The 23391-nt window shown below is 40.1% G+C and overlaps 1 protein-coding gene across 1 annotated transcript in view; it reads left to right on the top strand.

The window, feature by feature from the left end:
* The first annotated feature begins 10701 nt into the window (after positions 1-10701).
* The window catches only part of mmp2 (matrix metallopeptidase 2), a 37240-nt gene continuing 24550 nt past the window's right edge, over positions 10702-23391 (top strand). Inside the window, exons 1-5 of the mRNA XM_063066840.1 lie at positions 10702-11050; positions 13639-13865; positions 14261-14409; positions 20958-21086; positions 21707-21880. Of these exons, the coding sequence (XP_062922910.1) occupies positions 10898-11050; positions 13639-13865; positions 14261-14409; positions 20958-21086; positions 21707-21880 (832 nt within the window). The 5' untranslated portion in view covers positions 10702-10897. The remainder of the gene's footprint in view (positions 11051-13638; positions 13866-14260; positions 14410-20957; positions 21087-21706; positions 21881-23391) is intronic.

The following is a 23391-nucleotide window of genomic DNA, read 5'->3' as shown; positions in this document are numbered from 1 at the left end:
CCTTCCTGTTTTTACCACCTAAGTGGATAACCTCACATTTATCCACATTAAACTTCATCTGCCATGCATCCGCCCACTCACCCAGCCTGTCCAAGTCACCCTGCATTCTCATAACATCCTCCTCACATTTCACACTGCCACCCAGCTTTGTGTCATCTGCAAATTTGCTAATGTTACTTTTAATCCCTTCATTTAAATCATTAATTTATATTGGAAACAGCTGTGGTCCCAGCACTGAACCCTGCGGTATCTGACTTGTCACCGCCTGCCATTCCGAAAGTGACCCATTAATCACTACTTTTTGTTTTCTGTCAGCCAGCCAATTTTCAATCCATGTCAGCACTCTGCCCCCATTCCCAGGACATCACTAAGCGAACTGGGCATCAATGATCTTCAACTGCAGGCACTCTCCAGGATCTGATAGTCTTAGCTTCCTTCTGTCTTGGTTCAATTATGAAGATTCACTGGCACTTCTAGAGGTAATTAACAATGGATTAGTAATTAGCTAAATAAAATGTTGCAAACATTCAGCAGGTGGGCGACAACTACAGTAATAGAAACCGGTTTTGTGCCTTACCTGGCCTTTAGCAGCAGAGCCCACTCTAGATTATTGTGGACAGACGTGCCAGCTATGGACTTATTTCCAAATTAGCCAATGTCTACACTGCCTAAAACCATCATCATCTTGAAGCCAATGCTCTGCTTGAGAAGACCTGATATCAACTGAGAGGACCTAAATAAGTCCTACCCTCCCCCCCCCCCACCACCTTCCCAAGTTTTTACTGGCTGCCAAAGCTTTGAATGGTTCTGAATGCAAGGGCATGCTAAACTATTCAGAAACTACTAACATCAAAAATACAACTTTCTAATGGAATGACTAAAAATGTTGAAAGGTATTAAGTCACTTGGAAACAGAATAAAAACTTGCACTTGCCTTTCTTCTATGGCAGTCTAGGAAGCGGGGATGGGATTTGGGGGGGAGGTGGTGCTGGTAGACTCTACATTGCAGCTACCAGAGAACTGCAGAGAGTTTGTGCTTAGCTATTGAACTCTTTGCAGAATCCAACACCTGGCCACAGCTTTGTCATGATCCTGCACTTCCAACCATTTAGAGGGCATTTTTTGGGAAGTTCTGACCCAATGTTTGCTGACAACACCACCTAATGCTTCTTTGAAATTCAGATGTGCTAACTGGAATGCAAGGTATCTTATTATATTGTGCCTTTAAGATACACAAAATATTTTTTTTTCAAAATTATGCTCTAATTCCAATGTGACATTAAATCCTACACACTGAGAAAATTACTGGGCGTTAGACATTTCTTTAAAATCCTACAGTTGGAGTTTCAACACTTCAAGTCTTGCTGTTATTTTACTTTGATAAGTGCGCCAGTTTAATTAAATTCTGTCATAAAATATAAAACACTCGGTCTCTTGTGTCATTAATTCAACCTTTCAATTCCTACAAACCTAAAACACTAATGAGTAATTAAATCCATACAGGTTGTCAAAGGGGATTTGTACAAAAATAACAAGACAAGCAGAATTATTAGTATGATGCAGTATTTTTTCAGTGATAATGAATAACCCTGATTTGTTAAAGAAACCATATCTCCAGAGATCAAATCATTAAGTGCTAAAGAAAATCTGTCTAAGTTGAAATGCTGTGGGTTCTCAAAACATATTAGCAAAATATCATTCATCTCTCCATCACCTCTCCCAAGCCTGCACTCCTTTGAACTCTTGTGTCCCAGGACAGAATTACTAATAAAATTCAAATGTTTGCTGCGTGTTTTAATTACTTACCTCACACTTTGAAAAGAGAATTCATGAAAGTTGTCATGTATTTAAGAACCATGCACCACAATGTAAGATTGTCCAGAAAATACATGCAATTTTTTTGTTTTGATATTAAGTGATAAAATTGCATTGTGCAACACTCAAAATCATCCAAGATGTTTGGCTCAACAGAACAACCTTGTGATATTATGCTGGGATATAAGTAAGGAGATGCCACTGGAATGTTCAGGTGACATTCTGTGACAGCCAAGGACTGATTAAGGATAGTCAGCATGGCTTTGTGCGTGGTAGATAGTGTTTAACGAATCTTGTAGAGTTTTTCAAGGAGGCTACCAAGAAAGTGGATGAAGGAAAGGCTGTGGATGTTGTCTACATGGACTTTAGTAAGGCCTTTGACAGGGTCCCACATGGGAGGTTAGTTCAGAAGGTTCAGACACTAGGTATCCATGGAAAGGTTGTAAACTGGATTTGAAATTGGCTGTGTGGGAGAAGACAGAGAGTGGTAGTGGATGATTGCTTCTCAGACTGGAGGCCTGTGACCAGTGGTGTGCCTCAGGGATCTGTGCTGGGACCATTATTGTTTGTCGTCTATATCAGTGATCTAGATGATAATGTGGTAAATTGGATCAGCAAGTTTGCTGATGACACTAAGATTGGAGGCGTTGTGGACAGCGAGGAAGGCTTTCTAAGCTTGCAGAGGGACCTGGACTAACTGGCAAAATGGCCCAGAAAATGGCAGATGGAATTTAATGCAGACAAGTGTGAGGTGTTGCATCTTGGAAGGACAAATCAAGGTAGGACATGCACAGTAAATGGTAGGGCACTGAGGAGTGTGGAGGAACAAAGGTATCTGGGAGGTCAGATACATAATTCCCTGAAAGTGGCGTCACGGGTAGACAGGGTTGTAAAGAAGGCTTTTGGCATCCTGGCATTGCATACTCAATCAAAGTATTGAGTGTAGGAGATGGGATGTTATGGTGAGGTTGTATAAGACACTGGTGAGGCCAAATTTGGAGTATTGTGTGCAGTTCTGGTCACCTAACCATAGGAAGGATTATCAGTAAGATTGAAAGAGTGCAGAGAAGATTTACTAGCATGTTGCTGGGACTTCAGAAGTTGAGTTACAGGAAAAGATTGAACAGATTAGGACTTTATTCCTTGGAGCGTAGAAAAATGAGGGGAGATTTGATCGAGTTTTACAAAATTGTGAGGGATATAGACAGAGTAAATGTGAGTAGGCTCCTTCCACTTAGATTAGGAGAGATAAATACGAGAGGACATGGCTTTAGGGTGATAGGGGAAAGGTTTAGGGGGAACATTAGGAGGAACTTCGTCACTCAGAGAGTGGTAGGAGTGTGGAATGAGCTGCCATCTGACGTGGTAAATGTGGGCTCACTCTTTAAGTTTTAAGAATAAATTGGATAGATACATGGATGGGAGAGGTCTGGAGGGTTATGGACTGGGTGCAGGTCAATGGGACTAGTGGAATAAAGTTTCGGCACAGACTAGAAGGGCTGAATAGCCTGTTTTCTGTACTGTAGTGTTCTATGGTTCTATGATAATAAACTTGATTCTGACATCAAATAAACTATATCTTCTTACACAAAATAAATTCTCAGGCTGCATCAGTATAACCAAGGGGTAGAAAGGGTGGAGACTTCAGACAACATAGAAAGTGTAGCCTTGTGTTTTTTGAAGTATACACCATATCCTTAGCAGTTAAAAAGTAAACAGCTGGAAGAGCACAGTGGATCAAGGAAAATCTGTGTTTGTGTGGGGGTGGGGAGGAACTGTTGATTTTTTTGGCTCAAGACACTGCACATTCGAGTAAAGACTTTCTGTCTGATAGCTGGCACTTCCTTTCTCATCATGGATGCTGTTCGAACTGTGAGTTCCTCCAGCGGATGTTCCTTTTGCGACAGATTTCAGTATCTGCAGTCTAATGTCTATATCCATTGCAATCTTGTGCCTGGCATTCTCAACATGGATAACCAAATCCCTGATCACCATCACGAGGAAAATTTGTACTAACTTGCAGATCTCCTAGTAGATCCGACCTGACATCGCTTGAGTCCATTTGGCAGCCATCCACATCAAGCCAGTCTATGGCTGGCTTATATGATGATGCCCTGGATGTCATCATAAGGTGAGTTATCAGCCTTTACCCTATCCACCATCCAGGACACGTTCAGAAGGTAGTGCTTCAAGAAGGTGGCATCCATCATTAAGGCTCTTTACTACCCAGGACATGCCCTTTCCTCAATACTCCCCTAGAGGTGGAGGTACAGGACCGTGAAGACCCACACAAAATGTCTTTGGATCAGCTTCTTCCTCTTCCCCCATCAGAGTTTGGAATGGTCCATGAATACTGCCTTGTTATTTCTCTTTTGCACAATTTATTTTTTAAAACTTAGAGTAATCTTTATGTCTTGCACTGTATTGCTTTTGGCAAAACAATGCATTTCACGATAGATGTCACACAAAATGCTGGAGCGAATCAGCAGGCCAGGCAGCATCTATATAAAAGAGCAAACAGTCGACGTTTCAGGCCAAAACCCGTCATCTGGTCCTGCATTTTGTGTGCGTTGCTTTGGACTTCTGGAATCTGCAGATTTTCTCATCTCAGTGATAAGAAACCTGATTTTGAGCTCCCTTGCCTCCTTTCATCAACCAGGTGTGACTCTTCACTCAGAAGGGGTATTTTTCTCCATTAAACAAATGATTTATGGAAACAGAATAGAACAGACAGCAGATACAAATAAGACACTAAGAACAAGTGACTGAGGATAGATGTCCCCCCCCCATGCAACATTGTTAGCTGAAGTCCACAAGTCAATGTGGGAAGAGTGCAGGAGACAAGGGCCTTCAATATATGCAAGAGTATTAGTTGCTGTTTTCACTTACTTCCATCATTCGTGTGTTGTAGCTGTTCGTGAAACCCAACGCAAGAAACAAGATGCTTTTGTTTTATAAATATTTACCCCCTCTTTCTACCTCACCTTCAATTGAAGAGTTAAGGTAGGTCTGTTTTTTTTGTCAGTTTTACACAACACACAATGTTCAGATGTTTCAGAAGACTGGTTGAATTAATTCAAATTTTAAAAATTATTTTTCACCTTTAAAAGCAACACGATGTTTCCTCTTTCTCAGCCCATTCACAGACTAGCAAGATTGACAATTTGAAGAATAGCAAGCATAAATATTTTACCCCTTCAGGGAGCTAATCGCAATCACATCTGGTGCTGCTTTTCAAAAAAAGGGGGTTATTGTGGCACTTAAGTTACAGTATGTACCATAGTTGGCAAAACAATAATTGCAGAGGCTTGTCATACAAACCCTAACCATCTTTTGTTTATATATTCATTGACATCTGGAGATTGGCAGCAAAGCATTTTCTTTAACAAAATATCATAAGGTATCAGGTCATTAACTTTCTGATGGGTATTTCAAACCTTGTGCATAAGAATTTGAAGTGGCAAAGCTGCTGCAATTAGCGCAGCCTAAGGTTTAAAAGGTCCTCAAAAATTGTCACTATTATTCAGGCGTTAAAAATGTTAGTTGTAAATAATAGCTAGGGCCATTTAGAAAGATATATATCTTTGCATATGGTTATAGAGTCACACAGCACACAAGCAGGACTTCAGCCCACTAACTATCAAGTAAACATTTACAAAGATCCCATTTAATCCTCCCACATTCTCGTCACCTCTCCTCTGATTCTGTCACTCAGCTACACAATAGAGGCAATTTAAAGTGGCCAATTAATTGACCAAGCTGCTCTATTCAAATATTTTTACCCAGTTTCTCTGTCCCCACTGGAAACTCTGCTGTCAAACTGCACTTCAGGGCATCGACAGATGAAGTCAGAAGTTTACATATACCTTAGCCAAATACATTTAAACTCAGTTTTTCACAATTCCTGACATTTAATCCTAGAAAACATTCCCTGTCTTAGGTCAGTTGGGATCACTACTTCATTTTAAGAATGTGAAATGGCAGAATAATAGTAGAGAGAATAATTTATTTCAGCTTTTATTTCTTTCATCACTTTCCCAGTAGGCCAGAAGTTTACATACACTGTTAGTATTTGGTAGCATTGCCTTTAAATTGTTTAACTTGGGTCAAGTGTTTTGGATAGGCTTCCACAAGCTTCTCACAGTAAGTTGCTGGAATTTTGTTCCATTCCTCCAGACAGAACTGGTGTAACTGAGTCAGGTTTGTAGGCCTCCTCGCTCACACACGCTTTTTCAGTTCTGATGAACTAGACTTGACATCATTTTCAGACCTCAAGATTTCCTCCTTCCCCATTGGCCCATAGCAGTTTAATCAAGTCGTTATTTTTGTCCCTTCAGTAGCTGAGAGCTGAAACTCAGTAGTGGCTATCAGTAGTTACTCTGAGTGCAGGGGCAGCAAGGTATCTTTGTTTTCTGTTCACAGGCAACATTTCATACTCCATGCCATAATGGAAGATTGTTACAGTAATCTGACAAGTCTCTCAGTCCCTTTGATCAATGTACAGGAGGGTTTGGGGTGGTCTCTATTTGAATGGCTACAAGAACCTCGCCCCAGTGGCACCCCCTCGCGAATCGACCTTTTGATCTTTGACCTAACCGCTGAATGGACCCTGCTCATGTTCACTCCCCATTCAGGTCGGGGTGGCTGCATTCTGATGCTGTGTCCGATCTCTTCTCTTTCTTGGTCTGCCTTGCCATTGAGAAATTTGCACTCCCCAATCTCCAGCACCCGAGGCTCAATTCTCTAAGCTCTCAATTGTTTCACCCCCTGCACTGGTAATCCAAATTGCCTCTCCAGTCATAACTCAGTTATCGACACTAATAACCCTGTGTCCACAAACCTATCTCATGAATAACCCCCTAATAAACTGTCTGTGTACATTTGTGGGTGACAATTATTGGCAATGGGCTGCCACCAGTTTTCTGTCTGACCTGGATGCTGTCCTTACTAGCTCTATAAAGTGGTCAGTAGTCAAATAGGATAGAGGGCACTGCCATGGTTTCTGCCTGTCTGGGTGAGTCATTCTCAAACCTGGAAGCATGAAGAGTTTCCCCTACATTCTGTGTCTGCCACATTAAACAGCAATTACATGTAAATTATTTGCAGGAACAAAATAAACCAAAGTGGAATTTTAATTAAGAGAAGGAGGTAAAATAAGCAGATTTATTTTATTCAAAGAGCAATGCTAATTTTCTGCAGAAGAAATACCCTGTGGGGGGTATTTTGGGGGGTTTTGACAGCTGATTGCCACTTAACAAATCAATAAATAAATCACTTAACTCCTGAATGCCTTGGCCCTAAGAGATTCAACCTCTCTTTACAGAAGTACTGTAGAAAATCAATTTCAAGCTGGTGCAGTTGTTTAAGGGCTAAATCTGTTGGCAAAGGATTATGGCATTGAAGGAGCATCTCTTTCTGAAATGTCCTTAATTTCCATTGTAACTGCACATCTGCAGATTCCAGAGGTTTCTCTCCAGTTTGACCAGCAACATTTAACAAACATATTATCACCAATAAACACAGTCTACTTGAAAGTACCCCAAGGTTGGCAGGGGTGGGATGACAGGAAATAGAATAAATTCACTATATTTAAAAAAAACAAAATAATCAAACTTTCTTGTGCAATGTGAGGAGTAAATCAAAAAGGGATTCGACAGTAGTGTTCAAAATCGTCACAGTTTCCATAAATTAAGGACATTTTCTTAACCTGTAGGATATTTAAACAGAGATCATAAAAGGTTATAGAAAAAATAAGGCACACTAGGGAGCACTGCATGGGAAGCCGATTCAACTGCGACATGTTAAATAATGAAGGGTGGAGGGTGGGGATTACTACAGAACAACATAGACCAGTGGGATTAATTAAATTGCTTAAATAGGAGGAGTAGGGGAAGGGTGTCAATACAAGGCAATGAATGTGCTGTGCAATCCATGCATGAGATGTGATAGTTTGGCATCTGAACAAATTTAGTGAAAGTATTCTTTAACAATGACTAAATTAGCAAATCATTACATTACTGTGGTGTTCATTTGCCCAAATTTTAAGCAGAACAATCCCCTTTCCTTTCTGCCCTGCAAATAATTAACACTTCTGTGCCTATCTAAATCCCCTTTTGATGATGTGCAGTGTTTGGCTTGTGCCAAACATAGTGTTTAGTCTGATAGACAAAAAGCTTAATTTTGGTTTTATCAGACCATAGAACGTTCTTCCAGCGGACTTCAGAGTCTCTCACATGCCTTCTGGCAAACTCTAGTTAAGATGTCATGTGGGTTTTTTTCAACAGTGGCTTTCTCTTGGCCACTCTCCTATAAAGCTGTGACTGCTGAAGCACCCGGGCAACAGTTGTTGTATGCACAGTCTCTCCTATCTCAGCCACTGAAACTTGTAACTCCTCCAGAGTTGTCATAGGTCTTTTGTGGCCTCCCTCACTAGTCCCCTTCTTGCTTGGTCACTCAGTGGGGACGGCCTGCTCTAGACAGTTTTACAACTGTGTCATGTTCTTTCCATTTCTTTATAATTGGATTAACTGTACTCCAAGGATATTCAGTGACTTGGACATTTTCTTGTATCCATCTCCTGTCTTGTGCTTTTGAATAACCTTTTCATGAAGTTGCTTGGAGTGTAGTTTTGTCTTTATGGTGCAGTTTTTGCCAGGATACTGACTCACTAACAGTTGGACCTTCCAAATACAGGTGTATTTTTATTACAATCATTTGAAACACCTTGACTGTACACCAGTGATCTCCATTTAACTAATTATGTGACTTCTAAAACCAATTGGATGCACCAGTGTTGATTTGGTGTGTCATATTAAAGGGAGTGAATACTTATGCAATCAATTGTTTTGTATTTTATATTTGTAATTAATTTAGATCTCTTGGTAGAGAGCTGTTTTCCTCTTGACACGAAAAAGTCTTTATCTGTTGAAGCGTCAAATAAGCTAAGTTAAATCCACTGTGATTCAATGTTGTAAAACAATAAAACATGAAAACTTCTAAGGGGTGAATACATTTTTATAGGCACTGTGAAGGAGAGTTAGTGGATGTTGTTTATTTGGATTTTCTGAAGGCCTTTAATAAACTGCTGCTCATGAGGTTCCTCAACGAAATAGGAGCCCATAGTATTATGGGAAAGGTACTAGAATGGATAAAAGATTGGCTGACTGGCAGCAGACAAAGAATGGGAATAAACGGGGCCTTTTCTGGTTGGCTGCCAGACTCGTGGTGTTCCAAAGGGCTTGGTATTGGGACCACTTCTTTTCTCATTGCCTGCCGATGATATGAATGAAGGAAGTGATGGCATTGTGGCCAAATTTGTGAATGATACGAAGATAGGTGGAAGGGCCGGTAGTCTTAAGGAAGCAAGGTTTCTGCAGAAGGACTAAAACAGATTGGGGGGATTGGGTGAAGTGGCAAATGGAATATAATGCAGGGAAGTGGATGGTCATTCACATTAGCAGAAGGAATAATGGCATGGACTATTTTGTAAATGGTGAGGATATTCAAAACTCAGAGATACAGACTTTGGGGTCCTTCTGCAGGATTCTCCAAAGGTTAACTTCCAGGTTGATTTGGTGGTAAGGAAGGCATATGCAATGTTAGCATTCATTTCAAGAGGACTAGAATACAAAAGCAAAGATGTAATGCTGAGGTTTTATAAAGCACTGGTCAGACCACACTTGACTCCTTATTGTATTGTAAGCAATTTTTGACCCCTTATCTAAGAAAGGATATGCTGGCATTGGAGAGAGTCCTGAGGAGGTTCACAAGAATGATCCCAGGAATGAAAAGGTTAATATATGAGTAGTATTAGCAGCTCTGGACCTGTACTCACTGGAGTTTAGAAGAATGAGGGAGCAATCTCCTTGAAATCTTTCGAATATCGCTAGCTCTCTACCCAGACCTAGCAAGTGGATGTGGAACGGATGTTTCCTGTAGTGGGGGAATCCAGGACCAAAGCGTACAGCCTCAAAGTTGTGGAATGTCAATTTAGAACAAAGATGAGGCAACATTTCTACAGCCAGATGGTGGAGAATCTGTGGAATTCTTTGCCACAGACAGTGTGCAGGCCAAGTCAGTGGGTATATTTAAGGCAAAGTTTGATAGGTTCTTGATTAATTGGGGCATCAGAGGTTACTAGGGGAAGGTGGGAGAATAGGGTTGAGAGGGATAACAAATCAGCCATGATGGAATGGCAGAGCAGACTCGATGGGCCGAATAGCCTTATTCTACTCGTTGGTCTCATAGTCTTATGGCATCTCCAGCGTTGTGTCTGTTACACTCACCTAACAAGTTTAGCGCACAACCTGCTAAGTTTAAAATTGTAAATCTTTCTTGCATTTAAGATTTATTTTAGAATTTATTTTGAACTTCCAAATTGTTTTAGAGTGTTTTTCTGTATTGTAATATTCTCTGATTTGCTTAAGTTTCTACCAATGACATTGAAAACTATCCAACATTGTCGACATATGACTTAAAAATTGTTGTTTATTTTCTACTCATTATTGTATTCGACAGATTGTTTTTGCAATCATGGTTTAAAAATCCTCCTTTTTTCATTGTCAACAAGTTAAGATAGTGCATGTAATTGTGAGATATAAACCAGTTGTCCCTGGGAAGCTAGAAAACACCTATTTGGAATGGAAAAAGAAAATCAAAAGCAGATTAATAGCTTCATCGCTTTTATTTCCATATTTTCTGAACATGTAATGGAAATTCGGCTGTTTAGAAGACATTTTAAGTACTGACAGAAGTGCTCTCATCTGGCAGATGTGTGCATTTCAAATTTCCAGAAGATCTAGGGAAAACAAGACTCCAAATGCCAGAAATTGTATTTCCTTCGGTGGGTTTTTTTCTACTTCCGCCAGTTCTCTGCCCAGCAGATTGATCGCGTCTGCGCATCTGTAAGTACAAAGTATTTGACTCGACAGGAGCGAGTAACGACCGTACATAGTTGTCCTGTCCCTGAATCTTATGATGGCAATCTTGAGTTAAAAGTAGCATTGCCTTTCTGCAGTGAAGGATCTCAGAGCTGTGATATTTACTTTTCGACTTTAAGTAATTGTCCTCTCATTGGAAGAAAATGACTATCAAAGCAACCAACAATTTTTGCCGTTTAGTTTTAGAAGTAACTTTGCTCTGCACCATCGGGGTCCGGCAGGCTGTAGCGGCGCCGACAGGCATAGTGAAGTTTCCAGGTGATAACAGCACGAAAACAGACCAGGAAATAGCCACTGTAAGTTGGGGAGTTGTTAAACTTTTTATCACTGTTGCCTTGCAAATGGCGTTTAAAGTTTGCTGGGCTGATGTTTTCGATTGCTTCCACGAGCTGCCAAAGCGAAGTAAAAAAAATCTGGTATGCTCAGGAATTATTTTGGTTCAAAGTCTCTTAAGTGAAAGCATAATATGGCCTTGATAACATCTGTTCGTTTCAACAATCAGGGCCATCTCAAGGAGGGAAAAGATAATCGGAACTATTTATGTAAAGCATATTTTTAAACATTTCCTTTCAAAATTGACTGTAATTTAGAAATATTTTCTTTGCAGAGCAAATGTTATAGTATAATTAGTTTTGTGTGTCCATTACATATATTTCAAATTATCAAAGAAAAATTACCCCCATATCAATGTGTTTTGAATGTCAACCTTTTACCTCAAATAAACTGGCATCTTTCAAGATCAAGAATGTTAGTTTTTATTGTGAGGACTGATGGCAAATCGCCAGTTGATGTACCATTGAATGTGCAGTGTGCGTATTATTTGTGCAGATGGAAGGACGCTTTCAGACTTTCAATTGCCTAATTAACCATAAATTTTGAATCACTTTTGAAGAATGTTAAAATATTGATTCCAAATCAGCCTGAGTTATGAAGGCTTTCTCTCCCCTTTCCCCTCAATCCCAAATCTGGTGACCTACTCTGTAAATTGTAAGCCCAGCTAAAATAGTTAATTCCATACTTTGGAAGACACTGAATGGTTTCATTGCTTGTAAATATTGCCCATGGTTGACTCCGTGTAAGACCACAGGAGCAGAATTAGGCCATTTGGCACATTGAGTCTGCTCTGCCATTCCATCAAGTCTCAGTTATTATCCCTCCCAACACCATTCCCCTGCCTTCTCCCTGTAACCTTTGATACACTTACTAATCAAGAACCTGTTAACCTCTGCTTTAAGTATACCCAATGACTTGGCCTCTAAAGCTGCCTCTGCCAATGGATTCCACAGATCCACTACCCTCTGGCTAAAGAAATTCCTCCTCATCTGCGTTCCCAAGGGACATCCTTGTATTCTGAGGCTGTGTCCTCTGGTCCTAGACTCCCCTTCTATAGGAAGCATCCTCTCCAGTCTGTTTTATCTATGTTTCTAAATATTTGATAGGTTTCAGTGAGGTTCCTTCTCATACTAAACTCCAGCAAGTACAGTCCCTGAGCTATCAAATGATCTTCATATGTTAACCCTTCCATTTCCAGAATCATTCTCATGAACTTCCTCTGGACCCTGTCCAATGTCAACACATCTTTCTTAGATAAGGGGCCCAACACTGCTCACCTTTTTCCAAGTGCAGTCTGACCAATGGCTTAAAATTCTCTGCATTACATCCTTTTAAATTCTGTTCTCTCAAAATAAATGTTAACATTGCATTTGGCTTCCTTACTACTGATTTAAACTGCAAGTTAACATTTATGGCATCCTGCACAAGGTCTCCCACGTCCTGTTGCACCTCTGATTTCTGAATTTCCTCCCCACTTAAAAAGCAGCTTACGCCTTGATTCTTTCTACCCAACTTCTTGCCCATACACGTCCCTACACTGTATTCCATCTGCCACTTCTGAGCCCATTCTCCTAATCTGACCAAGTCCTGCATGCTCTCTGCTTCCTCAACACTGCAGCTTCTATCTTCACTTATCTTCATATCATCTGCAAACTTGGCCACAAAGCCATCAATTCTGTTATCCAGATCATTCACATATAAAATAAGTGGTCCAAATAACAACCCCTTTGGAACACCTGTAGTCATCAGCAGCCAACCAGAAAAGACCCCTATTACTCCCCCTCTTTGCCTCCTGCCAGTCAGCCAATCTTCTAGTCATAGTCATAGTCATAGTCATACTTTATTGATCCCGGGGGAAATTGGTTTTCATTACAGTTGCACCATAAATAATAAATAGTAATAGAACCATAAATAGTTAAATAGTAATTTGTAAATTATGTCAGTAAATTATGAAATAAATCCAGGACCAGCTTATTGGCTCAGGGTGTCTGACCTTCCAAGGGAGGAGTTGTAAAGTTTGATGGCCACAGGCAGGAATGACTTCCTATGACGCTCTGTGTTGCATCTCGGCGGAATGAGTCTCTGGCCGAATGTACTCCTGTGCCCAACCAGTACATTATGTAGTGGATGGGAGACATTGACCAAGATGGCATGCAACTTAGACAGCATCCTCTTTTCAGACCCCACCGTGAGAGAGTCCAGTTGCATCCCCACAACATCACTGGCCTTACGAATGAGTTTGTTGATTCTGTTGGTGTCTGCTGCCCCAGCACACAACAGCAAACATGATCGCACTGGCCACCACGGACTCATAGAACATCCTCAGCATCGTTCGGCAGATGTTAAAGGACCTCAGTCTCCTCTATCAACTATCCATGTTAGTATCTTTCCTGTAATACCATAGGCTCTTATCTTGTTTAGCAGCCTCGTGTGGCACAATGTCAAAGATGTTTAGCTTTTCCAAGTAATGCTGGACCACTTTACTCCATGACCGTTCATTTTCCACGCAAACGCATGCAGTCAAACTTACTCACTTGTGTTTTTGCATCAGATATACTTGAATAAATTCTATGGCTGTCCGAAAGAAAGGTGTGACCTTGTGGTGTTGTCGGACACACTGAAGAAAATGCAGAAGTTTTTTGGACTGCCTCAAACTGGAAAATTGGACTCCGAAACAGTAAATGTGATGAAAAAGCCACGATGTGGAGTTCCTGATTTAGCAAATTACAACTTGTTCCCTCAGAAGCCAAAATGGGAAAATAATAGACTAACTTACAGGCAGGTGTCTATTTACACACGTCTAAATAACGAACGTGACTTGTAAGATGCTTTTAAATGCTTGGAATCTATTTTGTAATTATATGTTTTCCAAACTGGCTGCAAAATAAAATACATCAGTTTTTAATTTTAGAATATTCCTAAATTTTATTATCTAATAGATAATATACTAATCAAAAAAGATGCATGATAATATGCTAACCAACAAATGGTTGATTCACCATCTTGTAAACATGAACAAAATTATCCTTTAGTGTCATTGATTATGCCAAACAGACTTAGATTTAGTTGAGATAAATGTATTATCATAAGGATTGGTAGAAATGTTTTGATTATCATTGTTCTGCATAGCAATTAGTTCATTCTAATTTAACACCTTTTGGTTCTTCTGTCAGGATTTTGGGCTACACTCAAGATCTGGACGAAGAAACAGTTGATGACGCTTTTGCTCGAGCTTTTCAGGTGTGGAGTGACTTCACGCCACTGAAATTTTCAAGGGTTTACGATGGTGACGCGGACATCATGATCAACTTTGGGCGCTGGGGTAACATTATTTTCATTGTAACCAAAACAACTCTTGAAAGAGGGGTGATAAGCCAAAACTGTTTTTAATGCACAACATGGATATTGAAAAGGTCACATCCAGATATCTGAAAGGAAGTTTTAAATGATGCTTCCTCTTTAAGTTACTTAAAATTGAAAAAGTTGTAATGGAAGTATTTGTACAAAGTTGTAATGGAAGTATTTGTACAAGTCTTCTCTTTTAGCAAATATTTGAATCAGCGTTTCTCTATGTAATCTTGATGAAATGGCAGGTTCTAAGCCTTCTGCTCGATACCAACTCTTATCATTGGGATTTTCACTTCATTGTGAACAGGAGGACACCTCTTTAGGATCTGGCAGCTGGTACATACCAGTTGTATCACTACCAACAGATTGCCCCACTGATTGCATTAGAAGGAGAAACAAAAGTGCAAGCCAGCTGCAACTAAATTCTTCTTCACCCTCATGATAAAAAGAATTAATTATTTTATTAATCATTTTGTTTTCTTTGGTGGAGCAAAGTTATTTGGAAACCATTGGTGGAAGCTACTGAGAATCGCCTAAGTATACTGACCTCTTTCTAGGTCCCAATCGATGCTCAGGTGGAGAAATTACCGATGTAGAAGGTCCCTATGCTCTTATCACCATTTCTTTGCAAGAAAAATAGAAGTTTCATCTTTAAGGAGGCAATTGTGGAATTCCCAAAATTGGCCTCATTGAGTCTTAACAACTTACTTGGGAAGTTGAGCAAGGAAAACTCCTTGGATTTTGTGCTCTTTAGTTCACACAAGTAAAATCAAAAAATATATTATACCCTTTTATTTCCATCCAATTGTGAAGACAATTAATGAACTCTAAAATACATTTTTAAGAAATAGCTCAATTAGTTTGGTTGTATGAATCCTAAACTACTTGGTAATCTTCATTAGTATTAGTGGTTGTCATAACACAAATTTCTTTTTGGATGTGTTATTAAAATAGTCACTTAAACTTTTCTTTTCAGGAAAGTACTTCAACAATAATGGCAGCACAACCCTACAGCATCAGCAGCCTACTTCAGTCCTAACCTCCAGTACTGTCTGTAGAGTGTGTAGGTTCTTTCTGTGACTACATGGGTTTCTCTGGGTTGTCCTGTTTCCACCCACATTTAAAAAAATTATTTATTGACTTGTCCCTCAGTGTCTAGGTGATAAGTAGAACCTATGGGGCAAGGGACGAGAATTAGAGTGGGGTGGCATTGATAAGACAGTGAGAGATTGGATTAATGTAAATGATGCTTAATGACCAGCAAAGATTCAGTGGGCTGAAGAGCTGTATGACTCTAAAACTATTAAACAAAATAATTCTTTTTGCTATTAGCTGACAATAGATGAAGGGTAAGTAGAAGTTAATTTCTCTGTTTGTTTGATCTTACTAAACTTAGCAAAACATTCCTTTTAGAACATTTTCAGCCTTTTGAATCAATGATCTTATCTGAAAGATAATGCTTAACAAAAATAGTCTGAGATAAAGCAGAGGTGCAGCAGGGGATGTTAATTCGCCTGGCCAAAGGCAAGTAGGTGATAAAAATTAAAGTGGGATGTTTAACTCCTTCTATTGTGCTATGCACAGGTGATGCTTGATTTTAGAGGCAGGGAGTGGAACAGCATAGAAACAGGACTTTTGGATCACCATATCCATGTTGAACTGTTAGCCATTTACACCGAAGCCGCTTGTCCGCATTATTCTTAACCATGCCTATTCAAGTGCCTGTCTGACTGCCTCTTAAGCTTAGTGTTTGTACCTGCCTCCACCAGCTCCTCTGGCAGCTTGGTCCGGATACTAATCAACCTGTGCTTATCAACAGGAACTTTCCTTCAGAACAACTAAAGCCATACTTCTCAGATGGGGAAAAAAAAAGGATTTTGACTATCTTTCCTTTATACTTTTGTATGCCCTTGTTCCCTCTCTGCTTCCTCTGTTCCAGGGAAATAAGTCCAATTTCTCCCAATAACGAAAATCCTCCAGTCCAAGCAATATTGTGGTGAATCTCACCAGACTCTCTCTTGAGCAATCACATCCTTCCGATATGACCAGAACTGCATATAATACTCTAAGGTTTTGTAGTGTAAGAGTTTGTGTAAGTTTTGTAGTGTAGGTTTTGTAGGAGTGTAAGGTTTTTACACTCTAAGGGTGGAATGTAACATCCTAACTTTTATAATCTATGCCCCATCTATGAAGGCAAACAAGACATAAACATTGTCATCTTATCTGCCTGTGATGTCACTTTCAGGGAACTTTGGCCTTGAATCCTCAAGCTTTCCAGTGTTCATCAACATTCTTTTTAGCACTCCACCATTTACTGTCTATGTCTTATTTCCATTTGATTTCTCAAAATGCTTTTCTTCGCACCTGTCAGGATTAAAATCCATTTGCCAATCTTCCACCTCACACTGCATCAGATCTATATCCTGCTGTAGCTTTAGAAACCTTGTCTCACTATCTAAAGCACCATCAAGTTTCATGTCATCTGCAAACTTACCAATCATATCCCCTACATTCACGTCCATGTGGCTAATATATATCAGAAGCAACAAAGATCCCAGCACCAACCTCTGCTATCACTGGCTTCCAATCGGAAAAATATAATTCCTCCATCGCCTGATGTCTCCTTTCACTTAGTTAACTCTGGATCCTCAGCCAGATTACCTTGGATCCATGTGCTTTGACCTTTGGGCCTACTTACCTTGTGGGATATTGTCAAATATTTTACTAAAATCCATGAGGATAATGTGTACTCTCTTGCCTTCTTCAGTCTTAATTACTTCCTCAAAAAGCTCAATCAAATAAATGAGACGGGTTTTCCCTCTCACAAAGCCATATTGACACTCTCTGTTCAAAGTATACTAATAAAATCCCTTTAAAGTTTCTCAGATAACTTCCTTGTCACTGGCAGAAAGCTCCTCAACCTGTAGTTACCTGGCCTATATCTGCTGTCCTGCTTAAATAAGGAAACAATATTAGCTACCTCCAATCTTCTGATCTTTCACCTGTGGCTAATGAAGATGCAAAAATCTCTGTAGGTCTTTACCTGTCTCCTCCCTTGATTCCCATAGCATCCTGGGATATATCTCATCTGGCTCAAGAAACTTATCCACCCTTATGTGTTCCAGGACATCTAATACTTCTACTGTCTTATTACTGACATGCTCCAGATTATCAGCATGAGACCCTTTGTTGGTCGGGATTGACCATATATATTGCGTCCTAGCTGTATACATGATACGCAAGCCGGTATGCAAGGCAGGGCATTTTGATATAGAGAGAAAGGTGTTGCACAATGCAGCATGCTCCCCCTCTCCATGCAGCCGATGAATGTAAAGGAATGGCAGAGATCAATGCAGTTTGACCCCAGTAGCATTGTAGGAATTACCAGTCAGTGTTGACCTTAACGTTGGACTGCCTTAGGAACTCTAGCTGCAGACTTTTCCTTGGAGTTGACTCCCAAAGCCTTCCCCATGAATTGGTATAGTTGCAAGGCAGAAGAGGTTTGAGATCAGAGTTGTCCTTCGAGATGAGCTGCTATCTACAGCTGATAAGCCCCATCTGCTCAAAATGATTGGTTTTAAGGCACCAGTAACTTCTCTTTGCCCCTTGTCCTGTTAGTGGAAACAGTTCCAACAGGCTTAGTACCTAAGCTGCATGTGAAGGCCAGGAGCTAGACTTGGTTGCCAGAGGTGATTTGAGATGCATACCATTGAGTGCATTTAATAGGTAAAGGGAGCTTATCACCACTACCTACCCTCGCTATAACAACCTTAAGGAACCACCATCAACATATCACTTTTTGAATTCATTATCTTCCATTTCCTACTGCTTTGTGAATATAGATAACGTATTCATTTAGAACCGCGCTTACACCCATGGGTTTCACACACAGATTACCTTTATAGTCTCTCAGATTACCTCTGTAGACCCACTCTTTTCTTGGCAACTCTCTTGCTCCTGCTACAGAATGTCTCTGTATTGTCCTCAATCCTACCTGCTTAAGATACTTCATGCTCTCTTTTTGCCCTCATAAATCCTTTAAGTCTTCGACACTCTCTATATCCTCGCAAGACTCGGACTGATTCCATTTAACTTTATCTTTCAAATGCTGTTTTTCTCTGGATCAAACCTTCGGTGTTCTTTGTCATCAACATTTCTTAAATCTTATCCTTTCCCCATAGCAGAATATGCTGGCTCTGAACTCCATTAACTCTCTTGAAAGGTGGAGTGTTGTCAGATGTCATTTTACCTGCAAGCATCTGTTCCCAGCTTGCTTTCGCTAGGTCCTTATGTTTTTGAAATCAGCCTTTCCCGATTTGGTAGTGTGAGGACCAAACTTATTCCTTTCCATAATGACTTTGAAACTTGCACAATTGTGATCTCTGTTGCCAAAGTGCTCCCACCACTGACACTTCCTGTCTGTCCAGTTTCATTTCGAAGGTGAAGTTGAGTACAATCCTGACACTAATATTGCAACATTTGAGATGTTTTGCACTCCTTACACTTTGCGCGTTCCTTTCATTGAAACTGAAGATACTCATCTGCTTGAACGCTCCTCCATTTTGAGTGGCTATGGGACAATAATTCCCGCCAGTCAGTAGCAAAGTTAATTTTTTCAGCGCGCGCGGCCGTTCCGGTGAATGATATTCTGTAATCTGTCAAGTAGGATGCCGTGCACAATCCTGATTTGATGGAGACAGACATGAGAGAATGGAAGAACGTCTGGAGAAACTTCTGAAATGCCTTTTTCGCTGCCGCTGTTACTGTGTGATCCAGAATCTCCGGATTGGAAGGCCCCGAATCCTTGGCTTTGCTTGTTGTTCGGCGGCCGGGGCTGGGGTCAAAGCGCTCGGCAGAGATGGTGCTCGGTGTCGAAGGGCTGGTCGGAGGCTCGAAGTTTTCGGACGGACTCAAGAGTCGGCTGTGGTTGGGTGCTTCCAATGCATCCACAGTTGTCAGTACCTGGTGGTTTATGGCAGAGAGAGTTTCTCCCTTCTGCCGCCTGCTATCGGGGACTATCAGGAGTTGATCGGAACTTTGAGACTTTTTTTACCGTTCCCATAGTCTGCTCTTTATCAAATTATGGTATTGCTTTGCACTGCTGTAACTATATGTTATAATTATGTGGTCTTGTCAGTGTTAGTCTTTGGTTTGTCTTGTTTTTTTTGTGATATCACTCTGGATGAACATTGTATCATTTCTTAATGCATGCATGCATTTCTGAATGACAATAAACAAGGACTGAGTGTCCTCATAATCTAAAAAAATCTAATCTAAAATAGCAGACTTGAAGCATTTTCTTGGTCCTTGTAGAAATCTTTGGCTGTGATAGACCTCAGAATAAAAGTTTTCTCTTACTTATTTTTATTTTAGGATGTGGATGAGGGCATCACTGGCAAGACTAGCATTTATTGCCCCTCCCCAAGCTTCAGTCTCAAACTCCTGTACATCTGGTGGCATTAGTCTCACACTGCTTTTGACAGGGAGTTCCAAGATTTAGTCACAGAGACAATGAAGAAGTGGTGGTACCGTTTACAAAGCGGGATGGTGGATAACTTGAAGGGGAGCCTGCTCTTGCTGATGTTCCCATGTATTAGCTGCTGATTTCTTTTTAAATCGGGTGTTCCCAACCTGGGGTCTACAGTCATTAGGGGTCCATAGCATAAAAAAGGTTGGGAACCCCTGTTTTAGATAGTAGAGGTTAGGGAGCTGATGTTTGAATACTTCAGGGACAAGTAACTCCAAAGCATTTTGTGGAGGTGCACACTGTGACTACATTTTGACAGTGATGAGAGGAAGAGTACTTGCTTCAGGAATCTGGTGCTAGGTAATGGATAATGTGGCCCACCCACCAAAGCATTTAAGCATTTACAGTGCCTTGATGTTGGAGTGGGTAAGGACACTGACACTGCTTTGCCTATTCTTACCAGTGCAACTGGGGAAATTTGCGGATTTAACAAACATGGTACTTGTCCAGAGTTTTGAAATGTCCTCTGTAGGTTTTGCACATCTCCAAAGACGGAATCCCTGCTTCTTAACAAAGAGTTTTCATCATATTACCATCTTATTCATGCTGAATTATAGGCAAATGAGGTACTTGTCTGACAAATACATACAAAATGAGACTTTGGGGTTATCAGTTCTTTTGACCCACTATATACAGTAAACACTTGGTTAAGCCTTCACATTTGAAAACAAACTTAAACAAATTTGTTTGCAGTGCATTAAAGCATGTTTCAAAATCATTCTGCACCTGAGGTGTTGTCAACTTGATCAGTTTATTTTCAGTATTGAGGAGAGTTCAATATCAAAAAGAACACATTCTTTTAATATTATAAAATAATCATGAAAAGAAACAAAAATGCCATGTAACTCTTTAGGGATCCTGTAATTTGACTTTTAGAGTGTGATAATAACAACACAGTTGAGCATTTCTGGGGTGACCAAAAATTAAAACAGATCTATAACCAAAGATGATCAATGTGGGATCTCACCCTGCGGTATAATTTTAACCTTATCTAGAACACGGTGATGGATACCCATTTGATGGGAAGGATGGTCTCCTGGCACATGCATTTGCCCCAGCAAAGGGCCTTGGAGGAGATTCTCACTTTGATGATGATGAATTGTGGACACTGGGCGAAGGACGAGGTATGTATTCATTGGTTAATCTGTGGTCTATTCAGTTTACTCATTGATTATTCATGTATAATTTGATCTTAATTTAGTAATTGAATATGAAATTTTGTTTGACAACATTTTGCAAGTTATTTAATTTACACCAATAATTTTGACTGTCACTTAATTGTCTAAGAGTGACACACACACAATGCTGGAAGAACAGCAGGTCAAGAAGCATGTGTGGAAAGCAATAATGTAATGATGTGTCAGGTGGATTGTGGCCTGAAACAGCAACTGTTTACCCTTTCCATAGATGCTGCCTCACCTGCTGAGTTCTTCCAGCATTCTGTGTGTGTCACTCTGGTTTTTGATCATCTGCAGATTGTGCTTATATCAGTTTAAGAGTACAGCTGCTCACTTCTGAGACTTGATTATTTTATGATTATCAGCTATGCTCCATTTTTAAATTAAGGAAGAATCTGTATGCATTTATGGTCTGTTAAACTATGGGTTTCACAGCTGATATTGTTATCCATAAAATGACTTATTTAGTACCAGCTAATATGACTGATAAATTAGAATAACTACTATAGAACATCAGTCAAAGTAGACTGTAAATGCTGTATGAGTCTGTACTTTGTATTTTACAGTTATTAAAGCAAGGTTTGGGAACGCAGAAGGTGCATTTTGCAGATTTCCATTTTTGTTCAATGGGAAGGAATACAAAAGCTGCACGACCGATGGCCGTAGTGACGGATTCCCTTGGTGTTCCACAACCTACAATTTTGATGCAGATTCAAAATATGGATTCTGTCCTCATGAATGTAAGTTTTCCATTTTAATCTAGTGCACCAAAGAGATATAATCAGGCAAAAGTGGATGATGAGCTAAAGGAGATAAGAGAGAGGTAATCAAATAAAAAATTTTACTGTAGCTGTTACAACATGTGTGGAAAATGAAATGGGGAGAACATTGTTTAGAAAGAATCTGAGGCCATAAGGATTAGGCAACTGCAGTTATTTCTACATATGGTTGAATGTTGAAATAATATACTCTAAAGCCAAACAACAGCAAAACAAAATGCTTGTGGCAGGGGTTGATGGGCTGAGGGAGCTTACAAAGACAGAGAGGAGACACTCTTCATTGCCTCACTTCTGTCATCTAAACAAAAGAACGCAAGTTTTACATTGGAATAGTTAAAGAACTGGTCAGTAATGCTGATAAGATGGTGAACGGTAGGGAACAGTAGCAGAATGTTAAATGAACTAAAGTTAGCCATGGGAAGAGAAAGTGAACCTGGCCAAGAGAATGTTGGAATTGTTGAATCTGGACTGGACAATTGCAGATGAGAATTTCAGCAGCAGGTGGGCTATGCCAGAGGTAGGTGATGTTCTGGAACAAATAAATGGTCTTTGAGGTGGAGCAAGTAGGACGTCGAATGCTTTACGGCTTATCAACTGGCTCAGTGAGGTATAAAAAATCTGGTTCAATATTTAAGAGTAGCTAGGGAGAAACATTGAAAGGATAATAGTGGCTCGAGTTGGAGGCACGGGATCTATGGATTCAGCTTTTCCAGTGGGTAATTAAAGAAAACTGCAGTTCTTCCATGATAGGATTCCAAATGAGTAACAAAGGAGGATAAAGGTCATAGAGGGGTGAAGTCATGGGGAGTACAGTTGGATTTCGTCTGTGTACTGTGGAAGCTTACCCTGTAAATTGGAATGATGTCAACAAGGGTCAGTGTGAAAGTAAGAAAGATAATTAAGTTGGGCTGATTTACTGGGAAGCACATGAGCAGAAGATAGGAGGTAGGAAGAGAAATACTCACCAGTAATACCATGACTCCAGTTGGATAAGAAGAGTAGACCCAAATGAGGGAAGGCATTCCAAATGAGCAGAGGGTTAGTGGAAGATGGTGAGGTCAACTATATCAAAGGGTGATGAGAGGTTGAGGATTAAGCCAAAGGAAAACAGAAGTTAATCAGAATTCATCTTCCAAGATTTCTTGTTGGACTTTCCCATTTGCCCCATTTGCAGTTCAATGTGGTCTGACATCAGCATTACATTCTTGCATTCACAGTATATTCCAGGACTCTCAAAATGAATGCTAATATTGCATTTGCCTTCCTTATCACTGACTCAGCTCCCAAGTTAACCTTTAGGTAATCCTGCATGAGGACTCACAAGTACCTCTGCACCTCTGATTTTTGAAAGATGTTCTCCCCATCTAGAAAACAGTCCACATCTTTATTCCTTCTGCCAGAGTGAATTACCATACACTTCCCTACACTATATTCCATTGACAACTTCTTGTCCCATTTTCCCAATCTGTCTT

Source organism: Mobula hypostoma, chromosome 14 (genome assembly GCF_963921235.1).
Source record: "Mobula hypostoma chromosome 14, sMobHyp1.1, whole genome shotgun sequence".
Classification (NCBI taxonomy): Eukaryota; Metazoa; Chordata; class Chondrichthyes; order Myliobatiformes; family Myliobatidae; genus Mobula; species Mobula hypostoma.
The sequence above is the reverse complement of the archived record's forward strand: the minus strand, read 5'-3'. Positions and strand labels throughout refer to the sequence as shown.